At 36.4% G+C, this 26,693-nt stretch overlaps 1 protein-coding gene across 1 annotated transcript in view; it reads left to right on the top strand.

The window, feature by feature from the left end:
* The first annotated feature begins 592 nt into the window (after nucleotides 1–592).
* Nucleotides 593–26,693, top strand: part of LOC140138651 (uncharacterized) — a 28,621-nt gene continuing 2,520 nt past the window's right edge. The window contains exons 1-17 of the mRNA XM_072160391.1: nucleotides 593–899; nucleotides 2,415–2,445; nucleotides 7,195–7,365; nucleotides 7,623–7,793; nucleotides 8,331–8,492; nucleotides 9,670–9,837; nucleotides 10,332–10,502; nucleotides 11,795–11,958; nucleotides 13,449–13,505; nucleotides 14,828–14,941; nucleotides 16,606–17,055; nucleotides 17,737–19,098; nucleotides 20,377–20,530; nucleotides 21,115–21,225; nucleotides 21,762–21,925; nucleotides 22,545–22,652; nucleotides 25,339–25,450. Of these exons, the coding sequence (XP_072016492.1) occupies nucleotides 861–899; nucleotides 2,415–2,445; nucleotides 7,195–7,365; nucleotides 7,623–7,793; nucleotides 8,331–8,492; nucleotides 9,670–9,837; nucleotides 10,332–10,502; nucleotides 11,795–11,958; nucleotides 13,449–13,505; nucleotides 14,828–14,941; nucleotides 16,606–17,055; nucleotides 17,737–19,098; nucleotides 20,377–20,530; nucleotides 21,115–21,225; nucleotides 21,762–21,925; nucleotides 22,545–22,652; nucleotides 25,339–25,450 (3,709 nt within the window). The 5' untranslated portion in view covers nucleotides 593–860. The remainder of the gene's footprint in view (nucleotides 900–2,414; nucleotides 2,446–7,194; nucleotides 7,366–7,622; nucleotides 7,794–8,330; nucleotides 8,493–9,669; nucleotides 9,838–10,331; nucleotides 10,503–11,794; nucleotides 11,959–13,448; nucleotides 13,506–14,827; nucleotides 14,942–16,605; nucleotides 17,056–17,736; nucleotides 19,099–20,376; nucleotides 20,531–21,114; nucleotides 21,226–21,761; nucleotides 21,926–22,544; nucleotides 22,653–25,338; nucleotides 25,451–26,693) is intronic.

Raw genomic sequence — 26,693 nt, 5'->3', positions numbered from 1 at the left:
AACGTTTTCTGACAACATTTTATAACCTTTTGCGAATGTCGAAAACGTTTTGTGTTTGTTGGCGTTGCACACTTCAACTTGAAGACATTTCATAATTACCCTGACATTAAAACGTTTTCTGATCTTCACTTGTTTTTCTCGAAGAAGTCTGAGAGTGAAGTAAATATATATTTAAAATTGTTATACATGTAGTTGGCACAGAACTTCCCATCTGAAGATCCTGGAGTCATGCAGACAATAGAGGTAGGGGTAAACATAAAATATCGATATTCGAATACACCCTACCCCAAAATGGAAACTATTGATCACAAAATATAGAATTGCAATATTTTTAATTTGCATAATTTATTGAATATTTCATCTCCCTGTCTACAGCGGCAAAGTTCAATACCCAGTCAATTAATCGATTCCGTTGTACAGGTTTGGTTACCAATAGTTGAACCCAGATATCAAAGTTCGATATCCCCATTATACGGTATTGATACTATATAGTTGAACTGTGACTGAGGAGGTGAAAGTATTCTTATTATGTTGTTATGACGCAAGATGAGACAAGTATTGTCTTGAAGTCTTCAGAAGCGAATTGGTTCGTAACCGCCTCGCCTGCCATGTTCTGCCACAACCACAGACTTTTTAGCGACTTTATGGATAATTGTCCATGTTTTAAAATGTGAAACGTCATTATTTTAAGTTAAGGAATGACAGTGAGATGTAAAATCAGGTAACCATGAGTGTTATGGTTAATGTGCTGTGACTCCAACACTTTAAGGGATGTAAGAGTGCCAACCTGAAGATTGAAACATCATTATATATTTTTACTCATAATAATATAAGGAACAACTCATATAATCAGCACCATAATGGCGAACTCTGTTGTACTGAAAGTTTTCATCGTATTGGTAAGTACTAATAGTCGTAAAATGCAATATCAAGAGTTCGACTTTTAAGTAAACGAAATGTCAAAGATGCTAAAACTTAAAATATCTTAGAACACTTACTAGCTCTTCAAGTAATGTATTCGTTGCAGATCCACTTACACTACTTTTGATGCTTCACCGTGCATTCTTATTTTTCACAAAATTTGATTGCTTACCGGGTATTAATACTGTTGTTTTTTATTATTATTTCATGTCTAAAATATCGATACATGTGCATTCAGTCACATGTTGCCACTTTTCCCCGCCTCCATTTTTTTTTTTTTTTTTTTTTTTTTACGACATGGCATAACTGGGCATTAACAGCAGAGACAAATAAATCATTTAGAAGCTACTGACGAGGATGCACCCAGAAAGCGATTAACCTCCCTGCTAAAGCTGGCCCTCGATCTAATGGCTGGAATTTGGGCAGGTAGAGAATTCCATAATTGGGCTGTAGATGGTAGAAATGATCTTTCATGGCTGACAAATTTCAAATTTCATTTGAAATAAGTTTGGAATCTTTTGGGCGTGGTCCTTAAAGATACATTATATATTTTACAAAATACCGCCAACGCGTCCATAATTTTGCATTTTGTGTTTTAAGAAATATTCTAAAATATATAGGCCTACTAGTAGTTCTTTCTTGTTTTAACCGTATTCCATATCACCAAAACCAGAAAAAAAACGCAAACAAAAAAAATAAATAAAAAACTTTCACTATTCCAAAATTTAAATAAAAATCCAATACCACCATTTGAATTTTTCAATAACTATATAACAATATCGGACACCTCTTTATTCGTGTAATTATGTGTCAGAGGTATTAACAGTTGCCTTCTTGAACACAATTTTAAAATTTGAACACCTGGGACAATAAAAACTGATAAAAAGACTACAGTGTTCAGGTGTTTGGAGACTGGCAAGGTGTTTATAACTGTTCAAAAACTTCTAAACTAAAACATTCCTGTCAAATTGTTGTTATAATGTTTTCAACTGGAGAATGATGCCCCGTGTTCCTTATTTCACTATTTTGGGGATAAAGCGAAATATGTAGATCAAATTATTAACCTATAAATATTGAGATATACCATTTTCTTTTCAATGAACGTGGCCGTGTTTAAAACATTATTGTTACACTGATGAACACATGTGATGAAATTGTCAAGTTTAATGGACCTCTGAAACAAAACGCTGAAGGTGCAGTTATTATCTTATTAACGATTTTTGGTAATTTATTGCAAAATGTGTTGTTGAAAATGTTATTATAAAAGGGATTATAAACATATTTTTTTGCTTTGACTGAACCATTTCATGTTAATAAACCGATATGCTTATTTGGTCAAATATTACTCGAAACCAATCAAAGGATTTGCCAGGTTTATTAAGCTAGAAGTAATTTAGTTCCAAATAAAATATTATTTTAGATTTAAATGAATATTCTTTATTTCCATAAAGGGTGATATTTAAACTATATGTTTTTTTCATTTTTTTTTCAAGGGAACATGTGTTATATCTAGTCTGGCGCAAGGTAAGAAACATGTTATCAACTTTAAAATATCGTATAGTTTACAAATATTCAACTTTCATTGAGGGAAATACTAAACACGTCGAGATACTAAAACACGGGAAATCATAAATAAAAATTGTAGACACGTACCAGACACCAGAAAGAACGGACTGACCAAATGCTTTAAATCGATTTGAATTTAAGCTCTGAGCTATTTTTTGTGTTTTTATTAATGTTGATGTTGAATAAGCAACGTAGCATCTAGAATAATAATAATAACAAAAAAAAATTAACAAATTTAAAAAACAAAATGGTTCCAGGCTCGGCCGCGAATCTTATTTGAGACGTATTTTTCTTTTTTTAATAAAACCATTGTTGCTAAAAATAATTTCAGTTTATTATAGTTAAGGCCGGTTCAAAGTGTATATTCGAAGGCGAATATTCGGCTTCGAATACTTTTTGGTCGTCAAGATATATGCGGCTTCGAATATAAAACTATGAACCGGAGAAAGATATATTTCTACAGTTCACAGCGTTGCCCGACTGTTAACAAGTATTGCCCGTTGACCAAGGTAAGCAAAATTTAGAAAATTTCTTTAACGAAGTTAATAAAATCATAATACTAAAACTCAATTGAACTATTGTCATGATTTAATGTCTGTAATGGGTCTAAATAGGAGTCAAAAAGATTTGCTTTTCGGGGCATTTACGACGACCTGCCTGTAACCGGCGCGGAGGTTGACCCATACCTTCTTGCAGGTTTCAACTACAAAGCAAATCAAGAAATGAATGCGTCAATAGATAAATAAGTAAATAAAAAATAAATAAATAAGTCAATAAATGAGTCAATAAATAAGTCAATAAATACATAAATAATTAATTAAATAAATAAATAAATAAATAAATAAATAAATAAATGAATAAATAAATAACATAAGACATGATTGAAGCGACGACAAATATGACAGCCCTCACAAGTGTTATATATGAGACCACCCACGGTGACCCACCAAATATATATTTATCGAGTTCAACAAAATTGAACTGAAGCAAATATATTTCTGGCGAATACTTTTTTCATTGGCTGATACCCACTTGAGATCGGTATCATCAAAGTAGTATTGCTCTCATTTCATGATTCATTGAGCAATCAATCTTGGCATTCGACCGGAATACGCGTCAAAAGATAAAAAGTCTCGTTCCGAACTTGTGTAGGCCTACATTGCTATAGGGCCTAAGTGTGTTTTAATGCCTGATTCACAAATTAGGCCTATAGAAATAAACAATAATTTTTTTTAAAAAGAACACACAATAGGGTACCAACGTTCGTGGTTTTGGTTGTTCTGCATAATTTATGAAGAGATTTATTACAAAGCGCTATATTTCCATTCCTAGGCCTACATGTTACTTATATTTGCATCCTTAATTATTAATCATAATTATGAATTTGACTGATAACAACGCATTTCATCTTTATTCTGGCCAAAATAACATCATTTATAGGTGCCAAAACGTCAAGAATTCCGCTATTGCGGAAAAGATGACAAAATGGGTGAACCTCCGTGGCAAACGCTTTTTTATATCAATAACCAATAATTTACCCCCCCGACCCTCCCACATCCTCTGCCAGGGGCAGATGCATGGGGATCTGGATCTGGGGCCAAACATTCTTTATGTCCGACAAACCGGGGTGGAGGCATAAATCTGAATTTTGAGTTCTGCATCAGTCGATTTACATAGAGCTACGTTAATATGGAAACATTCACTTGTACATTTTGTAGGTTATGTTTGTAAGCCTAAATATCATATTATTTGCATTACTTACCATCACTACAGCATTGGAATGCTATTGCCTGCCAGACATTTTCCTTTTTCTGGACGTCTTTATATAGTGCCTTACTTTTATGTCACGCTTGTACCGCACTAATAACATTTTATCAGCCATTTTGGAACTATCCAGGCGTATTTTGACAACTGTGTAGGTTAATTTTCATTGGGGATTTTCAGTCCAAGAGAACGCCAAATATGGATCAGGAGTATTACATAATAATACCCTGCTATGACAATAGCTGCACTAGGTTAATCGTATAATCTTCTTATGTGGTTAGCATGGCTGGGCCAGGAAATCCACAAGGTCAGCCAATGTATGTACATGTATTCGGTACATGTGCCAGATCTTTTACAATGGGTGATACATTTCTGGTTTGTTTTATTTCAAAACGCAACAGTCGATATTCTAAAGCTTGGTCCAAATCCAAGAGAAGAACCAACTCTAGACTAGTAATTTATGTGGTTTCAAATTATATCGGCCGTTGCCTTTTTGATAGAAATGGTGTTTGTTGATGTGCACAGTTTCCCATTAGATCATAACATGCTGTTGTACATCCAAGGTCAAAGGTCTTGTAATCCATATTTGGCGTTGTTCTGGGACTGATTTTTGAAATCATCGTTCGTCGAACGATATTCAGGTGACCACGAGCCTTTCATATGAATCAATAGTATCTCGCTATCAGTTGCGCGATATTTAATCCGATTCAACTCGGCGTGTCATCATATTTTATTCGTTGCCGTATATATTTTGACGTCACAAAAAGTATTCGAAGCCGAATATTCGCCTTCGAATATTCACTATGAACCGACCCTTAGGCCTATTTTGTAATCAATAATTTTGAAGATCGTGATCGACGTCATGCACACACATACGTACAACCCAACATTCAATATCGATCAATTCATAAGGATGTTCTTGTTTGCAATTTATATCATTTTTTTCGATATAATTGATTAGTATTTTCTAAAATTGATTACTTTACTGCATATTTACCATTATGAACGGACATCATTGACGATGTATTCTTTGTGAACATCCAATCAGAATTTTCTTAATTTTGTTGAATATTTTCGAATGGACCAACTTCGTATTTCGCATTAAAAATAAGATAAATCATCTATTCGTACGGAATGGCAAGCTATTATTTTATAACTCATTGGAAGGTCTTCGTTGAATTTTGTCTAGAGTAATTCAATCTTTTCACAATTTAAAGTGTATGTTAAAACTTTAATGAGGATAACTGCAAAACCCCATTATATTAAGGGATCTAAAATGAGGGTTTATTGCGTTTCGACAGTATTTTTTATGGGACATGAGAGCACCTCAGACCTATCGAATTGCATTCTGAATACGAAGCAGGTCTTTCTGATATCAAATAATTTTCATTTTTTGAAAATCACAATATAATACAAATTATAAAAATTTGATATTTTTCAAATTTTTGATATATAACAGTCCTCGAAGTAAATTATATAAATCTAATGATATATTCTTAAAGTGTATGTAGCAGGGAGGAAAAGCCGACGGTCAATTGAAAATGTTGACCTTTCATATTGAAGATATGAATTTTTTTCCCCAAAAGACCTATTTTTTTTGGTGTTTTGGAAAAAATCCATATCTTCAATACGAAAGGTCAACATTTTCAATTGATCGTCGGCTTTTCATCCCACCTACATACACTTTAAGTATAAATCATCAGATTTATAAAGTTTACTTCGAGTACTGTTAAATATCAAAAATATCAATTTGTAATGATTTGCCATAAAATGTGTATTGAATTGCGAATTTCAAAAAATCAAAATTATTTGATATCAGAATGACATTCTTCGTATTCAGAATGCGATTCGATATGTCTGATGTGCTCTAATGTCCCAAAATAAATAAACGTTCATACCCCAGCCCTTAAGGCATACAAATATGTCATTTAGTGATGCAGCAGACAGTAAAATAAAACTGGTGGCATAACACACTGTTGATTTTGCTCCACAATTAGTGACCGGGACAGAATTGGAAAGTTAGAATAAATTAACCCCCTACTCTTTGTGAAACTAAATGTGAGATACAATACAATACAAGGACAAACAGTTTTTGGCTCATAGTACACGGGACCGACAATTGACATCCCATCCGATGGAAGGACCGATTAAGTACCCTTGTAGTTCATTAATACCTGATTCCCCCAGTTCTAAATGCACCATGGGGGAGAGTAGATCGGGTGGGGGGGGGGGCTATTCAAAATGGTTGATGGGGATGTGCGTTCACATTGACCCCCATTTTAAACTCCCTCTCACCCAATGACCCACTTTTTGTTTTACTGAATTCCTTCTCACTCAATGACCCCCTTTTTGTTTTCCTGTCACCAAAAGACCCCCCCCCTATTTTCTGAAATGTTTAATTAGGAAAATTTCTTGTAATCTCTCGCTGAATTCCCCGTTATATCATTATTTTTCTTCAAATGTTTCAAATATTTTGTCAAACAATTTCAAATGTTGATAACTTTTATATTTTGACCTAAAATGTATCCCAGTCTCACTGAATGACCTCATTTTGGGTAAGATGCTCCCCAGTCTCACGGAAAGACCCCCTTTTCGGCCTTCTCACTGAAAGACCCCTCTTCTCGGTGTCTAGGCTCTCACCCAAAGACCCGCGAACTGCTGTAGGCTTACGCACATCCCCGTGACTTCCAATGTCGAGTGACGTGACCCCCCCCCACCCCCTGGTATAGTAGAAGTCTGAATTTAATATGATATTGCCAATTCAACTCACTTTTTTCCCCAAGTCACTGGACCCGGAACACCTTTGCATCAAATTAGCACATAATTGCTGTGTAGGTCTAGATCATGCATGTTTGTTTCAGAATGACATGTTTCAAAATCTGTTAATAATTATTCTCATCAGTCTGATCATATTTTATTAATTTCATCGTACATTTTTCACAGTTGACGGTAACTGGGGTACATGGAATAATTGGCAGGACTGTACAGCCTCATGTGCCGGAGGTGTGCGAATCCGTCTTCGTGAATGCAACGATCCTCCTCCATCAAGCGGTGGCGATGACTGCTCAGGCTACGGGAGCCAGACGGGCGCTTGCAATACTCAGGGATGCCCGGGTAAATATTACGGTCATTATAAGATATTAAAGGTGTGTGACAAGTCTGACAGCCCATCCCCCATTTTCCTTATAAAAACAAGAAAAAATGTTTAAAGACTGCGCATATTTTTTCTCATTACCCTGATTACCCGTAATATCTAACGTCACTGAACATAGACTGGACCACAGTCTCGAGTCCCTGTCTGGAGTTATACATGGGCCTACTTCAAAACTTAAAACAACCCTTAAACATACCTAAATATATTTTCTATCCAGTCGACGGGAGTTGGACGGAGTTCAGTGATTGGAGTGATTGTACAGTGACGTGTGGAGGTGGTACCCAGACGAGAACAAGGTCTTGTTCGAATCCTACACCAGCAAATGGTGGAACCATGTGTACCGGAGAGGACACAGAAACGCTTAACTGCGGAGACGTTGTTTGTCCAAGTGAGTCATTGTAATCGTATAAGCAAAATGATGGTTTGAAATCCATACATCCTAAGACACCCCCCGGAGGGGGGGGGTGTTACTCGCATACCAAAGTGGTACGCATGCTCGTCCAAAAAAATGTCGAAAAAGGGTTGATTTTTGGCCTTGTGGCGGCGTCGACGTTTTTAGAAAAAAGAGTGCTTTTCAGGTTAAGTTTCGACGTTTAGCATGTTTAGGGTACATTTTTCAGTGGGTGGGTTTGTTTTAGAATTTATGCCATTTAGGAGTCCATTTCAGTTTCTTACGCCGAATTACGCCATTTTTTAGGGGTAAGATTTACAGAGCCTTACGCCAATAAGGGGTGAAATTGCGATTGCGATTGCGCAGTTTGATCGGGACGCACGTGACCGGTCCATAGTTCATTTCCATGAACCGGTCCATAGTTCATTTTGAGGGCATAGTTAATTCAATGCCTGTACATTTAACCAATCAGATGACAGGAATCTATATATGAGGTATATAATGGATATTATGTTATTTTTCATGTTGTTTTAGCTGACGGTAAATGGACTAGTTGGGGTTCCTGGACGAACTGTAATAATGAATGCGACTCATTCCGTTATCGGACATGTACAAATCCAGCCCCAGCCAATGGAGGACGACAATGCGGAGGCAGAAGTAGAGAAGTCTATGAATGCAGTATCGAAGATTGCCCAGGTAATGGTTTATACTTTTAGCAATCCACCTCCAATTTATTTTTTTCCCAGATAATTAATCTACGCTCGTAAGTATAGCGACATAGGTTTCCGTCCTGGAGAAAACGAACTGATTCTGACATCAACATGATTATCACGCCAGCGAAGTGGTTACATTACTCCCTCGTAAACTGGAGCACATGATGCAGTCATGTCTACAGTAGAATTCATCTCGACCTTTGCAGGACTTAACCCCATTAAAAGCTATTAAACCAAGATAACACTCATTGAAACAGCTCAACTGATTAAATCGGATCTTCTCTGGTTGTGCACAAGTGACTGTTTTCATGTGCGATATCGCAATAAATCTGGTATTCATAGCTTCAGTTGGGTAACCGATTATAAAGGAAACGAAAGGAAACAATGTTATGTGTGGCTTTGTTCACGAAATCAGACAATGTCGTGCTTTTTGTAAACCAGCATTCTTGAAAATGAGCAACATAATGATTTTTGACTTAACACGGTTTAGAAATAATTTCTTCATATTTTTGGTGTTATCTGTCGTTTACATATCCTTCCTAAAACACCAAAGTACGAGTATTTCCAAACATCTAAATTTGCTAAAAATTTAGGACATGTTACAAAACTATATTGTCTAGAATTTTAGAAGAGTACTTTTAATATTGGCCGGTTATTTTTCACACAGCGACGTTAACTAGGCAATGTACTATTACCTATAACATTAACTAAAACACCAAAGTACGAATATTTTCAAACATCTAAATTAGCTAAAAATTTAGGACATGTTAAAAAACTATATTTTCTAGAACTTTAGAAGAGTACTTTTAATATTGGCCGGTTATTTTTCACACAGCGACGTTAACTAGTCATATCCCCATACTGTTAACGTAGGGCTATTTGTAAAGGTCACGCGTCAATGGGAAAGAGCACTGTGTATTGTGTATAGGAAAACGGACAGTAACTGCAGTATGATACACTTTTTGGAATTGGTTGTAAATGCCATAGACTTTGTGTTGCGATCATTTCGATCGCGGTACAGAACTCAAAAGCGTGATCAAGTTGACATAGTGATAATCGGATTACACGTAACACTTCGCTGTTGAATATTGCTGGATCTTGATGAAACGACCCTATACAAAAGCGTAACATGTAGCCTATGTATTACCTATTATTTTCAGTGGATGGGCAGTGGGGTGCATGGACATTCCATAGCTGTGATAGGACATGCCGAGGCTTCAAGACAAGAAGATGTGACGACCCTCCTCCGATACGAGGTGGTAAAGTTTGCGTTGGGACAGACAGGGAACAGTATGGCGAATGCACTGGTCATGAATGCGTAGAGAATGGTAAGATTGGTCAAATTGGTAAATTTGAAAGGAAAGCACGTTCATCATCAGCTTAATGTTGTCCCTGATATTCAACATAATTGGTCAAGATTGCCTTATAGGTGCATCAGTGTACGTAGTTTTGTAACTAGATTAGAGTTATGTGACACTCTAGTCTTTGTATAGAACAATGGACTGACATATTATGCTGTTGACATTGTCATTGATGGAAGCAACGAACACTGGAGGAGGCAACAAGTATCCTTGCCTTACACCAAAAACAATTTGAACTTAGTATTTCTTTCCTTAAGTATGCATGCATGTAAATGAGAGTTCCAGCAGCATTGTAACCTGAAATTCTTCAAAATCTGCACCACCATGTATCAGGTAACATTTTCAGACACAACTCGCACCTATGGTTTATCATGTAACTTTATACATGTTTTATGTTGATCACATATTTTGGACTGGTGGCTTCGTGACATATTTCTCTGTGCCGGTTTTCCTTCTCGTAGGTAATTGGGGTTTATGGAGTCCCTGGAGCAAATGCAGCAAAACATGTATGCATGGAACACAGACGAGAACACGGAGATGTAATCATCCGGCACCGAGGAATGGAGGAAAAGAGTGCCCTGTGGAAGATGAATCTGAACAACATAAGCCATGTTATTTACAAACATGCCCAGGTAAGGCGTCATACCCACCGGTCCGTGCAGTGTGTGTTTTGTAATTCATGTTCATCGCAAGTAGGCAATATTTCCGTTTAAACTTTTAATTGAATTAATGGTGCACGCAGGGTAAATCCAAGTGGGAAATTTAGACATTGTTTTGTGTTGCATCTTTAAAAGTAATGAAGAGAATTGCTTAAACACAAACACAAAATGTACCAATGCAAAACAAGGACAGGTGGAATGGATAAATAAAAGGCGACCAAACGAAATGGATGAAATACAATACCGTAAAATTCCGTCTACAAGCATATATATGCCTCTAAACGAGGTTTTTTTGACACAAGAGACAAGAGGCAGACACTCTCAACAAAAACGTTATTTGGAGTTTGAACAACTATATTTCTGATAAAGGCGGCTGTACAAACATGTATATTTGTAAGACCAATCTATTGCAATGTTTTTGAGAAGGGTATTGGCCTTTCATATCTTTCGTTAAAAACAAACCTCGTTTAGAGGCATATATGCTTCTAGACAGAATTCTACGGTACTCTTGTTACACTAGGGGAGAGATTTGCTTACACATTCATTCTCCAATCCTGGATGGTATCTCATGCATACCTTCACGGTAAATGTAATGAGCCTGGTCTTGCTAGTATTGGCAGTGAGAGGGATTTCCGAGAACCAATGGTGGATAGTGTCAATATCAGCTTGAAAGCTAGTGATGTCACTTTTATTCCTGATAGTTTTGTAGCTTGGGATCGCTTTCAAATTAACGATTCTTACAGCAAGCTTTTATAGCAATATTTTCAAAAGGTTATTGGATGAAATTGAATGCAAACGACGTTTGGGATGAACTTTTATTCACATTTTTTGTTAGTAATTAAGTTTGTTATAGTAATACATTTTTATAGTAGCTACAACATCGATACACAAACTTTGCACACACCTGCAGATACATAACGGCGTTTACCTTAAACTACTCTACCCCTATTAAAAATATCGCATGCAGAGAATACGAATGCTTATAGAGGCCCTGCATGAAATTATCGATTGGCTCCAAACAAAGGATTTGAGCCGGTGTCCTTCACCGTCCATTCAATCAAATGTTGTCATCAACCTATTTGATCGTAGTGCAGGGTTATGTGTGTGAGACGAACTGTCACGGTAGTTTGTAATCATGCTTTTGTTGAATGCATTTGAGTAATCCGCCATATTTACGGGATGATACGTCACATGCAAGGCCTCTATACAGATGACATGTTAACTGAAACATCAAGACAATTATGCGAATACTTCTATTTTAACAGTGCCACCAGATTACGTGAGAAAAGTCAAGAAGAAAAAGAATGATATCAACTTCGGATTAATTCTCGGTACTATCTTCGGCAGCATGGCAGCCATCACGATACTATTAGTCCTCTTTTTATCTATTAGAAAACATCAACTAAAGAAGCAAAGAGATCAAATTGTGGTATGTATACGGACCCAAATTGGCTATTCCAGTTGAAATACATACAGCCGATGGAAGACATTGCCTTAATCTCCCACACACGGAGTGTGAATTTCAAATGGGGTTAAGTAATGGATGATATAATTTGAAATCTACACCCCCTGTGAGATTTAGGTCATGTCTTTCATATGGGTGTAGGGATTTAAGCTGGAATGGGCTATTCCAGAAACTTTCCACACACCCCCCAAAGGTGACAAAGTTCAATTTAAAACAAAATGTGGGATTTCCCATGAATGATTTTGCAAAATTATATGCGATTTCCCGAGCCACCCATGAGATAACAATGGGATTTCCCAGCCAAATATTTAGAGTGTACATTTGGGACTTGGGATTTACATGCATTTACACCAAAAAGTGATCGGAATTCCTAATTTTTCACATACCAATGTGCATCTGGACGGGAAATGGGATGTTCTTTTGACATTTCATGATAGGAATTCCCAAGCAATATTGAGGGGGAAAGCTGTGGGAAATCCCAATGTCACCTTTGGGGGGTGTGTGGAAAATTTCTGGAATAGCCCAATAACGCAATAAGGGACAAGCTGTTCTCTTCACTCAATACTATTAAAAATTAAGCCTACTCTCTCCGATTGCATATTCAATCAAAACGAATTGAATTATTAGATTTCAATCTTTTCTAGAAGAGTGATTTTCAATTTTTCAGGACTTGAACATTCTTGAAGTAAGGGACTATAAATCGTTTAGTAATTAAACATTGCTGAAGTAAGGGACACATTGGCTTTAAATCTTTTACCGACTAAAGTTAGGGACAAAACCTTTCTAAGTGAATCAAATATTGAATATGTTAACTTTAAAATTGAACACGTGTCATTTGGCTGTTTGATGTATATAGAATTGGCTTCATTATTAACTAAATGCAAACTATAGATGGCGCTATTTATCCTAAATCATATTTTTTTATTTGCTAGGGTTAGGTGATTAATACCGCCATTAAAACAGCTGGAATAGGCGAAACAAGCAACAAGGAAATTTTATAAACATATTTTATCAAACAATAAAAGGAATTGTTTGTATTAAAAGCTTGAAAGAGTAATTTCCAGTAACTAAATAGCGCCACCAATTTTGTTATTTTGATACATTTTATATCAGAAAAAACTTTAAAAAATACTATAAAAGTGAATAATTTTGTAAAAGAGGGGAAATTAAAGTTGAGAACGACTCAAAAGCATCTGTATAACATTAGCACGATATCACTTTCAGCTGTTTAAGCCTAAAATTGGGTTGTACATGATGTTTTGTTTGAAAAACTAATAAATGATCCCATCAAACAACCGTGGGCAGTAGGCTACACATGATTGGTTGGTGATATCAGTCTACAAAAAGAGTAAGAGTCAATGCAAACATATATTTCAACCAACATTCACATTTGAAAAACAATGAGATTTGTCCAAACCTGTATTTACAAACTGCTTAAATTATCACATTTACAGGAGGAGCGCGAGAACTCGAAGCTCTACAAGGACGCCGCGGAGATGAGTATCATTCCGGTACGTATTAGTAGCCATTGGTAGCATTAAGGTTTGGCACTATCTTAAAGTGTTGCGATATGGTAGTTCACAGCATCTTGCGAGTGTGTAGAAGAATTCAAATATCACAGATATACTTTTGTAGGTCCTGTGGTTCTTGAGTTATGTTGTAGGAGGGCTGAAACATCTGCAACACTTACATATACGTACATAACTCATTGACAACGATAAATCAAGCAAGGGTTGAAAGTATATGGTTTGAAGAATGAACTTTTGCAAAACATCAAAGTGTTATTTTTCAATAATATATTGATTTACATATTAAATGAAAATCGATATTTTTTGGCTGCTTCGACCAACAGAAGCATAATAAATAAATAAATAAATACCTTATCTACCCTTAAAGTAGTAGTTTTTAGTAAACAAAGTTAAAAATACAGTTCAGATTATGTTATGATGTTTACAGATCTTTTAATGGAATTTAATTTCATTTCTCATTTTGTTCTGCGTTGTTTTACTTGTTTATCACTCCATTTAAATTATGATTGGCAATCTCTGTACACGATCTCGTGATAAAAGTATTTTTTAAATTCTGACCTTAGAAGCAAAAAGGAGAAGAAAATAAAGAAGTTGAAGGAAAAAGAGAATGAAGCACACTCCCTATAATTAATATATACTACCCGGTATATACCACCTGTAATACCGTTCCAAATTGATGCCTATCTCATCTACCCCCACGTGTAAAAATTGTGTCGAACGTCCCCCTCCTTCCATCAAGAAAGCTGGTTACTCCAATACAATGGTATAGGAATCCGCCAGCGTACGTATGCCTAAGTTTTAAAATAAATGCGTAGGCCTAAACAGTGCTGATTATAAACAATATTGCACAGAATAAAGACGTTTTGATTTGAGTGTTACAAGTCGTCGGTCGCAACACATAGTGGCGTATAGCCATTTTCCAAATTTTCCGTTTCACATAGTGACGTATAGGTTTAGAGCTAGCTAATATCTATAATAGTTATTCCTTGCTAGCTATTTAAGATACAGTTTAATAGTTTGAACCTTAAACTTCAATTACAAATGGAATCGGGCCACTGAGAGATAACAGTGGAGGAGTATCGACTCCGTTACTAGTAGCATATCCTTCAAAAACGTTTTGCTCAGAGACGTATTTTGTCCTTCACATACGCCACTATGTGTTGCGACCGACGAAGTAATACAATTCATTGAACATTTCCACTTAATAATGGGTGATGGTGGACTGGTTTGTGAACCAAATTCTCTGTATTATTGTCATAACCTACATGAGTTAACGTTTCATTCTAACCGTGTTTATTTTGTAGGAAGGCAAAAGGAGTGCAGAGGCAAGACTAAGGAGAAAACAACTGAAATCCAAACTGAAGAGAAATGGCAAGCTGAACGAAGAGACGCCATTGATGCTGATGGGCGAAGAAGGGGTACGTCATCGGCGTCAACCAAGATCACCAGATACTTTCTTACAACATTATTTAGAAACTGAAGACAAAGATCTTTATATCGATGATGATGATGGTGATAATATTAGGAAAAGTTCATTTGAAAGCTCTCATGACAGTTTCAGTAGCGAGGCTGTTTCAGAGAATGAAAATGTCGTTTATATGGGCAGTTTTAGCGAAAGTATTAGTGGGACTGATTCAAATACAATTGCGGATCAATCGGACTCATCAATGTCTGATTCGACGTTTTCGTGATGCAACAAATCCATAGAGTGTACGAGGGTTGAGAACCATGAAGCCTTACCTCGCAGTGATATACTCCAACAAAATGAGCATTAAGTCGCTAGTGCACCATGACAAAGCAAGGAGCTATGTTTGATATGATTTTTAAAAGTATAAAATAAAGATTTCAAATTTGAAATAACTCAGAAAGTGTTGTTGCATCATGTCCATTTCACTCAACTTTAAAAGCGTTGTAAGTCTCGAAATCGTTCGTAACTTATGACGAGTCGTAAATTCCATTCACTAAACTTACTTACGAACGGTACCCTAAGTAATAAGGATTTACTGCAGGGACCCTTCGTTAAGTTACGTCTAGTATTGGGTATTTGTAGCTTTACGAACGGTTATTTGAGTTACGAAGGGTTGATGTTCAGTGAAATGGACCCCAGGTCATTGTGAGTTAAGGCTTTTTGGTTCTCAACGCTCGATTCGTAATAATTATAATAGAGATTTTTAATGGTTAATGAAGTGTGTTAGTGTACTGAGGTCTTGTAGCCACTTATAGTGTGTACTTCTACGCTTCTGTGTGCGTTTGACAAGTCCCGTACTTGACGATCGAAGTACATTCGTATTTTGATATATTATTTAGATATTTGATTTTTTTTGCTTAGCTTATTAGTTTAATAATTATGCTGCATCTTGTTGATTTTTTGACAACAAAAACATCAGGTACTAAAACGGCTGTGACTTTTGACTTAATGTCTCTATTGTTATATTACCATTTGATTTTTTTTTATTCTCATCGCTCGATTCGTAATAATTATAATGGAGACTAGATTCTTAAGTGTTTTTAATGGTTAATGAAGTGCGTTAGTGTACTGAGGTCTTCTAGCCACTTCACTTCTACGCTTCTATGAGTTTGACAAGTCCCGTACTTGACGATCGAAGTACATTCGTATTTTGGTATATTTAGATAGTTGATTGTTTTTTCTTAGCTTATTGTTTTAATGATTATGCTGCATTTTGTTGATTTTTTGACAACAAAAACATCAGGTACTTAAACGGCTGTAATATTCTTATTCTGTGACTTTTGACTTAATGTGTTTATTATTATGTTACCATTCGATTATGTGTTGTGTTGTTGATGTTTTTTTGTTTAGATAATTGATATTGATCAAAACCTGATTATTAAAAGAAAGAAATGCAAAAATAAAAACAGCATACTTTTGTGTGTCTATTTATACAATATATGCAAGAAACAAGAACGCTGCACTTCCATGGTCATAAGAGGTCATTGTACTTAAATTATATTTCAATATCTAAAATAATCCCAAAATAATAAAGCTGTTTTATCCAATCTTTCATGAGAAAAAAATTCAGAAATACGTTTTAACTTATATCTTACATTCCTTTCATTTCAACAGTTTGATATGGACGAATTTGATGAGGATGATCGACCATGGTCCTCGATGTCCTCAAGACCCGGAAGTGCAGTGTCCAGACCAGGAACCGCGCGTTTGCGTCCCAGTGCATACGGACGTGAAGGGAGTACACTATCGCGAGAGGACAGTGAGTTAGATCGAGAGGTGACACTTATGGATATATTCCAAGATGCTGATTACCTGAAGAGAAAAAATACAGACGATCCATTGGCGCGAGAGGAAACGTCATTTTTTGACACAGATGGGGTTGATGGAACAGATACTGGTTTATATCGATCAGACACGCAGATGTCCTTCCAGACAGGTCTGGCTCCTGATTCAAAGAAAGCTCAAAGATCGTTGTTGGAGACTCCACGACCAGAGAGCACAAGACCTGATGAAGAGTACGTGGAAAGAGTCCCAACACCAATGATGATGAAAGGATTGGAAGAGGTATGTTGCATTTTATTTCTCTGCCATTTTACATAATATGGGCTAGGGGTACGAAAATGAGCCATTTAGAGTTTGACAACATTGGAATATCACAAAAAATGTGTGTATAAAAACAATAGTGTTTATTACGCTATCCAAAAAGTATTTAAAATCTTTAGATATCAGAAAATATTATTCCTGTCTGGAAACCTATAAGAATAAAATAATTTTGAATCCAAGGCACATATAATGAACATTATGATACAATAGTACAGGGCCCTTGATGGTATAACACACATCACTTGTTGAATAGACTTTGTATCAGCAGAACTTTAATAACAACGAGACCTAATATAGGATCCATTAACATGACTAGCGTGATCAGTGATTTAAAATACATTTTTAGAATCCATCACATGAGAAACCCGCTATCAACTAAATTGATATTAGGAGCATGACTCTAACGTTGTTCCTTGTTATGCAAATGAGCAGTCTACGCTTCCGTAGCTTCTATCAGAGATTTCGGAGCTATCTTTTTCTTATTTCACGTGGCCGTTTCTATACAGCTGGATAAACATAAAAATAATCTTCCGCACGACTATACAGTGCGAAGTAAATATCGTATTTGTATACTCTTGATATGCAATTACAAGATCAGTATGATCATAAATTTTTTATACATTTTTTCATTCTAATTTTCAGCTTGACCAACAGCTGCGAAATATTGCAGGTTATGCTACAGATGGTCAAGATACATCAATACCAGGTGGAATAGGTAACCTTGCAGAACTCCTCGGTAGCAATGAAGGTGGTAAAGATAATCCAGTAGACACACTTGGTTTACCGATGAACCTACAGAACCAAGAAGCGCCCAGAGGCCCTGGAGTAGCAGTGCCTTCAAAGGGTGGTGCTGTGGGTGGTGCTGCGGTTGCTGCTGGTGGAATGTCACTCAATAATGCTATGAATAAGAAAGTTGTTATTGCACAGATAAACCATATACCTAGTGACGAGACTCCAGGTGCAGGTGGTGGTGGGTTGCCTAATCTGCAATCTGCAATGTCTAAGAAGGCTGGAGCAAAGGGTGACATATCTGCTCCTCCACCAACGCTTCCGAATCAAGATGTATTTTCCCGCCATTCGTCATTGCCAAATATTACTCCAATCCCAGCAGCACCAAGTGTTACTAAAGGTGACAGTTCGTTTGATGAAATACTTGCTGAACAACAAGAAGCAGCGAGAATTAAAAAACATCGAGCTGCTAATCCGCTTAATTTCGAAGAACTTATGGAGGAAAAGCAAAAGGCAGCTTTGAAACTTGAACAACAGCAGCAGTTACAGGCGCAGCAACAGCAACAACAGCAACCGCAAGCTACCGCAGCTAATGTAGGCATATCCTTACAACAAGCAATGTCTGGTAAAGGACTCTCGCCTCAACAAGCGATGGGTGGCAGAGAGCTGGCACCTGTAACACCACCGCCAAATCGAAGACCAGGAATGGGAATGACGTTGGATCAAGCAATGACAAAACAAGGAGTGTCTGTTACAAACAAAATAGGTAAATCAGCATCTGTTGACGAGGGTCTGAGTAGTCTAGCCACCCCCTCTGTTGGTAACGCACCACCATCACCTGGATTTTCACCACGAAGAGCCAGCATGGCAGCCGTAAGCATAAGTGTTGTGGATGAAACAGTAAAGCCTGGTGACAAAACTTCAAAAGGTATGAGCTTGCAAGAAGCAATGGCTTCCAAGACAGGGCAACACAAGGCTTCTGGAGGAATGAGTCTGGATCAAGCCATGGCATCTAAAACTGGACAAACACAAATGACTAACCCATCTGGCGGGGTAAGCCTGCAACAAGCCATGGCATCGAAGACCGGACAGCCACAAAGGAGAGGTCCAGGTGGTGCGATGAATCTAAGGGAAGCAATGGCATCAAAGACAGGGCAGAACCAAGACAGAAAGCGAGGACATGATTCTGTGGGAGATGCTATGGCGGCTAAACTTGGTCATCAACAACAAGAAGCTCCTAGGAAATTGATGAAGGCACTACCAACACTTCCACCGGTAAGAGTTATAAAAGCTTTATTCTTAAATCTAGTTTGGTTCTATGTTCTTGTATCTCTAGGCAACAGTGATATAACTATAACATTCATTTGGGCAAGCATCCTTCGGGGTCAGGTTTCTGCCTTTATTTTTTTTAAATGATCGAAGACTCAAGGATTAATTATGACAAATCCAACGTGGATGCAGTGCGGAGTGGTAGGATATACATGGCTGCCAAGCGTAGGGCATGACTGCAATATTCAGCCATATGAGCAAGTGTGTTGGACGTCAATTCAGTATGGAAAGGATCCGTATATCATATGGCTTTCGTAGTTTTACATAATAGGATGTTTGTTTTGGAAAGAAAATCAAATTAATACATATTAATAAACTATATTTTTTCCAAAGCTGTCACTCATATTTTGGTTAGTCAAAGGAAAATGTTTTAATTACTTTGGAAGCAAAGGATTTTCAGATACACCATTTGATTGCAGCTCGTCTTCGGCCGCATCACATACTGACGTATTTGCAAAATACGCATTTCGAGAAAATCAAAGTTGAAAATTTAGAGATTTTCATTTGCTTCATAATCTTGATTAAAACATTATTGTCGATTAAAACCAGGTTAGCAGTAACGCGAATATACTATATTTTCAATATAATTCACTTATTACTATCAGAGCATAACTTATTCTGCAAAAAAACAGTATTAAATAAAATACGTCACTATGTGAAAAGAACTAATGACAATTTCGCTGTTCAAATGACAAATACGTCGCGCAAATACGTCAGTATGTGAAACAGTTGCGCAAATACGTCAGTATGTGAAAAGGACAAAACAGCGATTTTATCGTGTAATGACAAAGTCGCGCAAATACGTCGCGCAAATACGTCAGTATGTGAAACGGCAAATCCTTCAAATTGCAGATACGACATACCGGGCTTGCGCAGTATAGGTGATCGGCAAATACGTCGTTATGTGATACAGACATTTCAAGGTTTTGCAAATACGTCAAAATAAATAAATTAATATCTTACTAATTAAGCCACTTTGAGGCATGGTTTTTGGTGAATATATATAGTAGAACATAACAAACAAATATACCAATTTTCTCAAAAATGTTAAAAATGTCGAATACGTCAGTATGTGATACGGCCGACGAATTGTACTGATCAACGCATTGTAAACTCTTCGCCTTTGTTGGTGTTTGCTTCTCGCGGAAATCAAAAGTAGTTGTGGATATCTATCGTCGGATTACAGATTAACATTTATTTTAACAAAATAATGTTTTATTTCAGCCGGACAAAACTAAAGACTGGGAAGTACCACGTGACAGTATCGAGTTGGTCACCAACATCGGCTATGGTACAATGGGGCCTGTGTGGAAGGCTAAGGCATGGGATATCACGGAGAGTGAGGACGCCACGTCTGTGGCGATTAAAACTCTCAATGGTATGCATAGATAAGTCTTTATACTTAAAAATAATTTTTTCTGTATAATGTTTTCGTTTTTTGTTTGTTTGTTGTTATTTTTTGTTTGTTTTTAGAGATAACGTAGAGTCTTAATTTGTTAACATTTCGTTACTTTAAAAAAAATAATTGGTTACTTATTTTCAAGAATACGAGTCGAAGGTTTTAACTAAATTGAATACATATGTGATATATCATATTAAAGTTAAATGGCATGGTTCAAAATACGATCGTTTGCATCCTTCTGGCCTAATCGTGCATACTGTGCTTTTAAATCGGGCATTTCCGCCATGATTCGGTTGTTAATGATAATGCTATATTTTGGTATGTGAATCTTTAAGGTATAATATAACGAATCTTGCATAGTTGCATCTCGACTTGTATATTACATGTACAAGTAAACATTATACTTGGTAGGCCTACATGTATATCCATGAATTATTGTCGCATAATGAATACTTGTCTTTATAAGTTAGCACGCGTTTTAATAATTGTAATGTCTTGCAAATGGTTTGCTTTTGCATGAACATTAAGATTTTACTATTTTTCCTTCTTATTTGTTCTAGATGGTAGTACAACAAAGGAGCGTGAGGAGTTCCTGAGGGAAATGCAGCTAATGAAGAAGCTTGACCCACATCCGTATGTCATCGGCCTACTTGGTTGCTGCACATATTTAGGTTTGTTTGTTTGTCTGTTTAAGCGACCACTCCGTGTGGAGAACTCATAGCTCGACCAATAAATATGGGCTCAATCGATCCAATTTTATATCACACTCGGGTCCTGTTAAACGGCCACTCAGTGTGGAGACATTATTATGTTTTGTTGAATCCAAGTGTGTAAAAATATTATAACATAATAATGATAAAATTGGATGCTTTACGCCCAATATTTATTGGTCTCGCTATGAGTTTTAAAATATTAGACAGGATGGGCTACGTCTCGTCCATTATTTTAAAACTCATAGCTCGACCAATAAATATGGGCTCAATCGATCTAATGTTATATCACACTTGGGTCCTGTTGAGACCAGGTTCAAACAAAATTCTCAAGCCATGCTAAAAAACATACATGCTTGGAAAGAAACAAGAAAGAAACAGAACAAGTAAAGTGGACAAGAAATAATAATATCTATCATGTAAGCTCAAGTTTGGTATGGTTAGTTACACCCCAAATATCTTGGTCGCCTAATATTACTTTCCCGTTACATCCATAGATCCATTGTACATGATTTTGGAATACGCACGGCATGATGCGTTATTGGATTATCTACGTCGTAATAGACCAGGCAAAGAGAATGCCCGGACGCCTACTTCACGGATCATGGTCAACTTTGCCTTACAGATTACAAGAGGCATGCAATACTTATCTAAAATACAGGTAGGTTTTGTAATACAGCTTATTTAAAGGAGTGGGGTCGTGAGATTGTGATTTGCGTTGGTGGGGCGCGTGCCCGCGCGTGTGTAGTGTAGGGGTGTGAGTTGGTGTACACATGTTGTTGGTGGGGTGGGTGAATATGTTGTATCAAGATTTGGGTATATAAACTAGAAAGATTCGAGCCAGGTATACCAACTTGGTGTGGGGAACAAGACAAATACACGATAAAGACTAATGTCTTGTTTTATGTCTTGTTCCCCACACCAAGTTGGTATACCTGGCTCGAATCTTTCTATTTTGATATATTCTAGGTATCCTCTTGTATCATCCTTTGATCCTTGGTGTGTTTTGTACCTTGTCCGTTGGAGGCACTATTACCTACTTTGTATATAAACTAGATTAATTGAGTGCGGGATATGTTGTTGGGATGAGTCTGAAGTATCCGGATGTGTAAATGAATCATGTTGGTGTATTTTAACGTATCAATTTATACTTGGCTTACGTTACCAATAGGCCTAAGCATTATCATACAATTGACGCTTGCCAGTATCAGCGACAACTTTTAAGATCCTATACGAAGTAGATGATTCTGTACCTTGACATTATCATTTTTATCCAACAGCTCCCGCATGGCGATCTTACGACAAGAAATGTGCTTTTAGGAGAGAGAATGGTCTGCAAAATTTCAAACTTTTCTCGTGAGAGAGACATTGCTGGCATTGTTGGAGAGGTGAGTTAAAGGAAGGTGACCTGATATATTTGGAAAATCAAATTCTTTAAAACTTACATATAACATAAAATGTCATCCCTTTCAAACACTCATGCAAAAAGATTTCAAATGTAAATGTTTTTTTTTTTTTGTAAATGTGACTTATTCCTAATGGAATTACCGACATTTATACAGTGTGATATTGGTAGTCTACAGTGTTTTCATTAATGATAATCATCATGATCATGTAATATATTGATTTCAAGTGAAATGTTCTATTTTTCTCATAAACATATTATTGAAATTAGAAGTTCCAACTCAGTGTATTTCCCAAGATATCATCAAAAAACTGCCTAATTAGTCTCAACTATGGTATACCATTTTGAGACTAATTCGGCAGTTTTTTGATGATAAAAATATGAGCTTTCATCTGATACCAAAATCAGCATTTTGATGACGTAAAATGGAGGATGAGATTTTCAATCAGGTTACCCACCTTTAAATCGCGACAATTGCGACAAGTTCTTAAAAGTAAAAAAAAATGAAGAACGATATTGTTTGTTTGTTTAACCTGGTGTATTTCCAGTGTTTTTATGATGTGCCCTGAGTATTTAAATTAGATCATTTAACCTTGTCTATCAAGAAAGCTATTTAATGAACGATGTGAATTCCCTCTCATGTAACCACAATAATAGAAAAAAAGTCAGTTAGACCTATTTAGGCATTGGGGTAGCTCATGATTTCACAGAATGACGATTGCAATCAATGTGGAAAAACCCTCTAGCTAAAATAAGGTGAATGTGCTAGACAGAATAATCTTTTAATAGAACGAGGGGCACTTGTTTCTATATAACCAAAATGTAAACATGATTTCGGAGCAATTTTATTTGAAGTATTGAGTTGTGCAGTAATGTGAATACTGATATGTGCCTTCAAAGAAAAGTACATGTGAGTCGGTCAGTTTGCATAGCCAATGATGTGCTATTAATCCAGAAAAATCGAACAAGACTGGAGTACGCCAAAGAGCGATCATTTCCAAAAAGGAAATATTCTTCTGTCGAAATGCTGAAGTCTGGTTTATGAAACAACGTTATCCGTCAATGTTACTGGAACAGTGTGGAACAAGGCCCGTTTCCTAATGAAAGTGAGTGAATGGTGAAAGTAGCACCAGTTTGGTAGCAGGTTTTTGTGCGAAAATTATATTATGCAAGCTAACAGCCTCACAAGTTTGTATCAGGATAATGGCACATTCTCCGATAAAGCGTTCAAAAAGCCAAATTTGTGTCGCCCATAGTTTCAAGTCGTATTCAGACTTGTTTCGTCTGAAAGAAATGACTTTTTTTAATATAACAAATACTTAGGAGTTGCTTTCTAAAATGTGTGAGGCTAGAGGTTCTAACATGCCTAGAAAGTATAAAACAATAAAGCTGATTATGCATATCCATTGTTTTCCTCCATGTCGCCAGCCAAGGTGCGTTCCGTATAATGTGTCCCTGTTCGCTATACATGCGCGCATTATAATGGATTATGGGTACTTTTCATTAGCTGGTATCATGCCCTAATTATAAAGTATAAAACATCACAACGCAGGTTATTAAATTTTTCCAACAGGTCTTTGAGACTATGTCGCCAATATTGTTCACAGATACGTTACCATATTTCTAATGGATAGCAATCTGTCAAAATAACTAGCTATATGAATGTTCTCATATGTGATGGGTCAAGCAGGCTCCATGGTTATATTATATATGTGGTACATAACACAATGGTTTCAAAGTAAAAAAAAATCAGGTCTATTAACGGCAAAAAATCCTGACGTTACGTTCATGTCGTCACAGATACGTTACCTAAATTCTACTCCCCTCGGAAAAAACGCTGTGATAAATGAAACCAAATGCCATACCAGACTTTAGTACTTTGGGTGATGACTGATCAAGTATGAGTATTAAGTCGGTAAGTTTTTACACTTGCACGATTAAGACAAAAGTGTGAAAAGGCTTCACAGATACGTTACCACTGATACGTTACCACCAATGCGTACAAGTAATATTGCTCAAAAATTAAGTATTGTTAAAAAATCACCCATGCATTGTTTTGTACTCTGAAACTATTAAAGTTTACGATTCTGAATGATTTTCATGAATTCTTCGTGGTTGGAATTTTGCAATTTGCGAGACCAAACTTGGACGCTTTATCGGAGAATGGGCCTAATACACCAGTCGTTCGGAACATTGGGTGCACCAGAACTTTATAATCAATAACAAGAAGGAGACTGCCGGATAAGTGAACATTGTAAAATGTTGTATAGTAAATTCATTGATTGCATGCATTCATGTATATACAAAAACATTCTCCAATCATTTCATACTTTTCTTTAAAGATTCAAACTTTGTTAGCTTATTACAAACAGTGTGTTTTGTTGTTCATTCTGAACATGCTGAAACGAATTTTAAAAAGGTATTTTTGACCATGGGTCATTGCGATCTATACCAGTATTCTTTCTGTATAAATAAGTTATGAGATGGTTTACGATTGATACACCATTAATTTTGTGTAGGACATGTTCGTATAACCCCAAGGCGTGCGAAAGGTTAGTATACTTTCACCTCACGATGTTACTTACAACAAGATGGCTTGAAAGTTTGGAGAACTTCAATCGGGGGTTGAGTGTATTTTTTTGACATTATGTCTTACACTTTATTTTCAGCCCCGTCATGCAATTCGTTGGATGGGTGTTGAAACCATTGCTACAAACGAGTACTCGACAATGACGGACATCTGGTCATTTGGTGTCCTGCTCTGGGAAATTGTTACTTACGGTATGTTTCCTTATAGTTATATTTTAAAATAAATGAAATGAAATATATCAAAAGTACCTGACACATGCAGACATTACGAATTAGTATAGAGGCCTTGCATGTGACGTATCATCCCGTAAATATGGCGGACTACTCAAATGCATTCAACAAAAGCATGCAATCTACCGTGACAGTTCGTGTCACACACATAACCCTGCACTTCGATCAAATAGGTTGATGACAACATTTGATTGAATGGACTGCACTCCGCCATAACTACGGTGAAGGACGCCGGTTCAAATCCTTTGTTTGGAGCCAATCGATAATTTCATGCAGGGCCTCTATATGAGCCGATACGCATACTCAGTTACCCATCAAACACAAATGTGTTTTTATAACGTTTTAAACGTGTTATAAACGTATTTTGGTTTTGGACAAATTGTTTTAGTATGATTTAAATGTCATGTTATATATTATGAAGGTCTCGGAAACATGTTTGAAACATTTTATATGAAAAAAACCCACCACAACAACATTTTTCAAATGTTTTCAAAATATTATTGTACAATATTTTTGACAAACATTTTAGAAAATATTTTGTCAATACTTGCTAACATTTATATGTTAGACTGTTTACATTAAGTTTAAAAAAAATGTTTTCTGAATATTATTTAAACGTTTTATACTCTTTATATAACCAGACATTTAAACGTTTTCTGTCAAAAGTTTTCTGTTTGCTGCGTAATTTGTATCGAAATCGGTAATTAGATAGCCTACTTTACTACTTCCCCTTTTCCCTACCTGATTTTTGCTGAACCATGAAATGCTATCAGCCTATAACAGTGTATGTTACTAGGTTACTAGGTTTCTAGGTTACTAGGTTCCTAGGTTACTAACTAACCTTTTGGTCTGAAATGGACATATCTTTAAATGCTACAAAGGTATGAACCCCCGAGTGATGTCAAATGAAAGAGGAAGGAGTAAAGAATATAATACAAATATTTCCTAACGTCAGAGGTCATCCAAGGGGTCACAGGGTAAAAAAAAAGGTAATTTTAACCGAAAATGCTCCAATTGAGCTGAAATTTAAATCAAATGATCCTTTTTTTTCTCTGACAGTCGTCGTAAAACGGCTCCACGTAATTGTACGACCATTGTTCATGTTGTTTGGGCTTATTTTAGCGAATTTATTTTAACCCACAACCTTAGCCGTTGTATGATGGACCGTCCAGCTTTGATGGTTAGGAATGGTTAGGAATATGTT

This window comes from Amphiura filiformis, chromosome 18, assembly GCF_039555335.1.
Source record: "Amphiura filiformis chromosome 18, Afil_fr2py, whole genome shotgun sequence".
NCBI lineage: Eukaryota > Metazoa > Echinodermata > Ophiuroidea > Amphilepidida > Amphiuridae > Amphiura > Amphiura filiformis.
The sequence above is the reverse complement of the archived record's forward strand: the minus strand, read 5'-3'. Positions and strand labels throughout refer to the sequence as shown.